Raw genomic sequence first — 5,212 nt, forward strand, 5'->3', positions numbered from 1 at the left:
CTCAGTACATATTTTGTACTGACGTCCCCCATGGGGGACCTGCATTTCATGCTGCAGGCACAGGTACCTCAGCTCATATACCACACAAGTAGGAGTCAGTATATCTAGCTGCTTTTGGTGAGCTCCAGTTTACTTTGTGGCTTTCCATGTAATATCCAGTAACTTTTGGTATTGTATAGAAGTTAGTTATATGGTGGGGTGTGTCCCGACTTTAGTTAAACTCTGTGTATTGTCTAGAGGCTTTGTAGACCTAATGTACTGTGAAGGTGGTGTTTTGTTAATAGAAGTGATGGCTCCAATGGCCAAGTATTGTATATACATATATATGTGTGTGATTGAGCTTATACAGGTGATTATTTCCTTTTATATGCGATATGATGCTGTCCGAATTTTGGGTTGTCATAGATGCATGCATGGGAAGTATAAGGTGATGAGCTGGTCTCCCGGGCCTCTTCAGTTACGGGTGCCAGTCACCCCCAATAGGATTTGAGGTGTGACACTTGTGGTGTTGAAATTGACTTGTTAACTGCAGAAATGGAGTCATCTAAAGAGACAGGTTGTCGAGCTCCAGAAGACCCCGTCCTCTACATCAACGACTGTGATTTTTTCGGTAGTGCAGCTACGATGAATATATTTTCCAAGTGTCAAAGGGACATGATACTAATGAAGCAGGAACACGCAAAGCTTACAGTTGTATCCAGCCAAGATGTTGTATGCAGAAGCTCAAGCAGCGATGAATCAGAACTTGCTCTTGCAGGTGCCGCGGTTGCATCTGCAGATTTAGCCTCTCAGATTTCACAAGTAAAGTCAAAAGAGGGTTTGAAAAAGTGCACAGCTTGTTGTAAGCGTGTGGGATTAACGGGGTTCAGTTGCAAATGTGGTGATCTTTTCTGCGCAGATCATCATTATTCAGACAAACACAGCTGCCCGTTTGATTATAGGAATGCTGGTCAGAATGCAATAGCAAAAGCAAATCCTATCATCGTAGCAAAAAAAGCTTGATAAGATCTAACAAGCACCTATCGAAAGGTTGTATGAACTAAAGCAATGTCCATCTTTCGATAAGTTGGCCTCGCCTTACAGGGTGACGATGAAAGTTTTGCATGGGGGTAGGGGTGGGGGGTACCCTAGAGCCTAGATAATTCTGGTGTGTAAGTTATTTATGATCTTGGTGCACATTTTCATGGAATTTGTTCTTGTTTTGTCCCCATTTCTGGGCTCCTTGTCTAGTATAATATGCATAATGTAGGTCATCTTGATGAATTTCACATTCATACATCCACGTTTTGAAATCCTGAGTTCGCCTCCGTGCATTCTTCAAGATTCCAAAGTCTCCTTTGAGTATTAATAATGTATAGTTTTTTTTGTAGAGATGTCAATACGGGTTGGCTCAGCCCATCTGAGCTAGCCCACACGGGCTTTGAGTTTGACGGGTCAGGTTGGGCTAGCCTATCAAAATGATGAGCAAAAAAATATCAAGCCCACACTATTACTCTGTGGGTTGCGGGCCTTACGGGCCAGCCCACTTTACAAAAATAATATTTTATAATTTAATTTTAGAATGTTAATAGACATAATTATTACCAATCAATATTACATAGTATTAATACTTTTTAATTAAGTCTCCAACAACCCCAAAAATACTCATAATAGCGAAATTAAATAACTTTTGACATGCGTTCTGCCCTTACATCGTAAAAGTAAGGGTTAAGCTATAGAACTAGATACGTAAGAGAAAGATAAGAGAGCAGAACTTTACTTTTCTGCTGAGGCACGTGATATCCTTCGAACCAAATAAATATACGACTCCCTCCGTCCCAAATTATGTGTCGCCATTTCCTTTTTTGTCCGTCCCAAAATAAATGTCGTCTTTTCTTATTTGGAATTTTTTTAAAGGCACAATTACCTTTTTACCCTTATTGGACCCACTTGATTTTAAATATATTAATACTTCTTTTTTAGTATTTTTTTTTTAAAGTAAAAGTCTTATCACTTCAATCAAAATTTAAACTTTCAGCCTTTTATTTTTATAGTATCAAAATTATTTTAAACCACAGAGAGCAATTTATTCTTTTTGGTTGGTTCTACATAAGTAAACCAGTTTTCTTTGACAACTCATTGTTCACAATACTGTGATTTCTCGAGTAAAAATTGGATCTTTAAAGCTAAAGTTAAAGAAAACAAGAATTTAGAGGGATCTCATTTTCCACATATATCATCTTACAACTGGAAAAAGTAACAAACACAACTACAAAGATCAAACATCTTTTGTTTAGAACTAAAAATTGATTGAGACAGTGAGCTACCCAAGAGACAACATCCTTCTCCGATATTTTCTCTAATGCATCATATGCCTCGTCAATCCTTCACACTCTCATTACATTGATAGGAGTGCATTTCCGACATAGAACATGATATGATATCCTACATTAACAAGTCAACCATGTAATTTGCTTTCCAAATTTGAATGCAGCAATAGCAAGTAAGAAAATATTGTATGTCTGAACAAGCTGTATAACAAGCATATTTTTTACAAACTCTAAACATGAGTAGAAAATGTCCATTTCACTTTGTCTTGATGAATGTTTGATCCTTTTAGAAGCTCCGTGATCTGAAGTTCACTCCACAACAAACTATTTTCTGTTAATCTTTCGAGTATTGAATAATGTCGACCTCAGCTTCAACGTACTTCCACTTCACATGTATTACCACAAAAATGAAAATACACAACAAAACAATTTCCTACAATTTTGTTTTTAGTTTCTGAACTTATTTACTCCCGCACCGAATACTTAGTTTCCAACAAATATCAAGCTGATGCAATGCACCTATCAGAGAGCTCTTCAAGAAGCCAGTCTTCAACAACCACCATAAAACAGTAAAGTTAACAGCCAGACCTTTTCATTTTTTAAAGTAGGTCAACACAGATGACACACTCCTATTTGCTTTCCCACCGTTCACAACCTTACGTTTCTCCTTTCTCAGCTCTCTCCTCACCAGAAGTACATAGGCTAGCCCATGTTCTGTGATATTTCAACATAAAAACTGATCATCACACTCTCATCTTATGATTAAATGTTCAGTCACTTGACAACAGTGAGAGTGAGTCACAGAACACCAAATTTAACAAACATAACACGGAAGTTACCATTGTCTCAATGAATAACATCCTAAAGTGAGGATGTCAATCCTAAGAAAACTTCAAATACAAACTTTCAATTACAGTGTACACCAGTCAACGACCATAAATAGTAAAGTATAAATAGAAAAAATAAATTAATGACATGAAAGAAAAATAAATGTCACAGATAAAGGACAATAAATTTTATCAAGAGTAAGGATCAAGGAAGACTAAAGTCTCATGAACGTGATAGTGGTAGGATATTTGACAGGGAAAGGGAGCGAGACAACTTTTAATGGGACAAGAAAAAGTATAAGGAAAGGAGTCATTGTTCAATAGAAAAAATGTTACCATTCCCAATATGTTGTCTTTATAAAGCGTAGCTACTGCTCTTTTCATAATAGCTGAGGGTGCCGCCTTTATTAGTCAACTGTACCACACCCTTTTGCATAAACCAAGGTCTCTCATAATTGCGACATTGATTTCAACTATTTTCATTTAGTTCCCTTGAACAATTGACATCCCCATGCTGTCCAAATATATTTGGTCTGCACAAACTCTTTAACATTCAATTAATTGTTCTCGAAATAGACTTCCTAGTTTAAAAATAAAAATTCATACAAATGTGACGGTATAACTCCCACTTCCCTTTTCTCCTTCCTTCCATTTACGTTGCCCTCTATTATGTGATAAGAAAGTAAGAAATAAATAGAAGCATAAAACAACAATAAAGCTAGAAAAAGACGTGTAAGTATATATAAGCTGGTGGGACTTATATCATTGTAAGTAGAGTTATTCATGAGTACAAAAAATACATTATGATCACCATGTCTGTACCCAAAAATAGTACTCCTAACATATTTGACAAAACATCATTGTAGAAGTCAAGTGATGATCACTACGGCTATACACAAAAGTAGTACAGTACTTCTACATACTACTTGAAAAAACACCATTCCAACTTCAAAATAAAGAGCTTTACCATAATAATAACTCATATCATTATTGAAGTAGAGCCAAATCTTTATGTACGATATCAATATCACAATGAAGTTGGAGAGGAAGGTTTTCTTCTCTTTCTAGTCTATTTTTGTTCAAATGAGGCACTTTGTAATTATTGCCGCCACTATCTTTCATCACTTCAATCATACAAGATTGTAAAGTAAGAAATACATAATTGAGTTATTTCGCTTTCATTTCATCAAAAGATCTTTCCATTGCTTCCACTAATTCATCAACATATTTAGGTGCCTTTTGATATTGAAGACTTTGGATTGCTCTAAAAAAACCAAGATCTAAAACATTTAAATCTGGACTGTTCAATGGTTGAAAATACAATCTAATGTCAAATCCATCTTATCGGGCAGCTTCAATAAATTCCAAATCATTGTTACCAATATGTGGCTTTGCATTATCTTGTTGTAAAAAGATAGGATTATTTGAATCGGAAGATGGCCATTTTACTCTAATAGCAGGAAGAACTTTCTCTATCAAGCAAGCTCTAGTGATATCTTTAGTTACTAACTGAATGGGCTTTGTTTCCATAGTTCCTGCTGTTCGATTTTTGCTATTCCGCATAGCTGGTTCCTTAACTACAAACTAAAAAATACCTATTTTTCTAGAAAACAACTCAATTCCATTTTCATCAAATCGAGGACGTGCTATAACAACCATAAACATAACCTTTGGAATAAACTTTTTGCTTTTGTAAGAACGATACAGATCTGGCTCATGCTCTCCAGGAAGCAGGTAGTACCTTTCAAATTTTTTGGACAAAAAAACCACTTTTCATAGATATGAACATAATTAAACATATTCATAAACATGGGATTTATGTGGATTGTATTCTGATCAATCATTGAGAGGCAGTATTGAAGTCGTACCTTTTTGTTTCCTTCGGTTAACAGAGGTTTGATGGAATTAGAATGTGACTGAAGAGTTCCATCTTTCACACGCCAAAAGACGGTTGATTTTGCCATGTTCATCGCAAAAGCCAGAGATCGAATATTTGTTCGACGACAAAGTAGAATTTCTTTGACTTGATTAATGTCGACTCCAATCCGTTTCCTTCCAACTTTACCTGTAAGTCTT

The 5,212-nt window shown here is 35.9% G+C and overlaps 1 protein-coding gene across 1 annotated transcript; it reads left to right on the forward strand.

Moving 5' to 3' along the window:
* The first annotated feature begins 534 nt into the window (after nt 1–534).
* On the forward strand, nt 535–1,002 carry LOC107849151 (zinc finger A20 and AN1 domain-containing stress-associated protein 8-like). The gene has a single exon (XM_047401658.1). The coding sequence runs from the start codon at nt 535–537 to the stop codon at nt 1,000–1,002; it is 468 nt and encodes a 155-aa protein (XP_047257614.1).
* The last annotated feature ends 4,210 nt before the right edge of the window (nt 1,003–5,212 follow it).

This window comes from Capsicum annuum, chromosome 12, assembly GCF_002878395.1.
Source record: "Capsicum annuum cultivar UCD-10X-F1 chromosome 12, UCD10Xv1.1, whole genome shotgun sequence".
NCBI classification, from domain to species: domain Eukaryota; kingdom Viridiplantae; phylum Streptophyta; class Magnoliopsida; order Solanales; family Solanaceae; genus Capsicum; species Capsicum annuum.

Coding starts and splice junctions, on each gene's coding strand:
- LOC107849151 (XM_047401658.1), top strand. CDS start 535: ATGGAGTCATCTAAAGAGACAGGTTGTCGAGCTCCAGAAGACCCCGTC.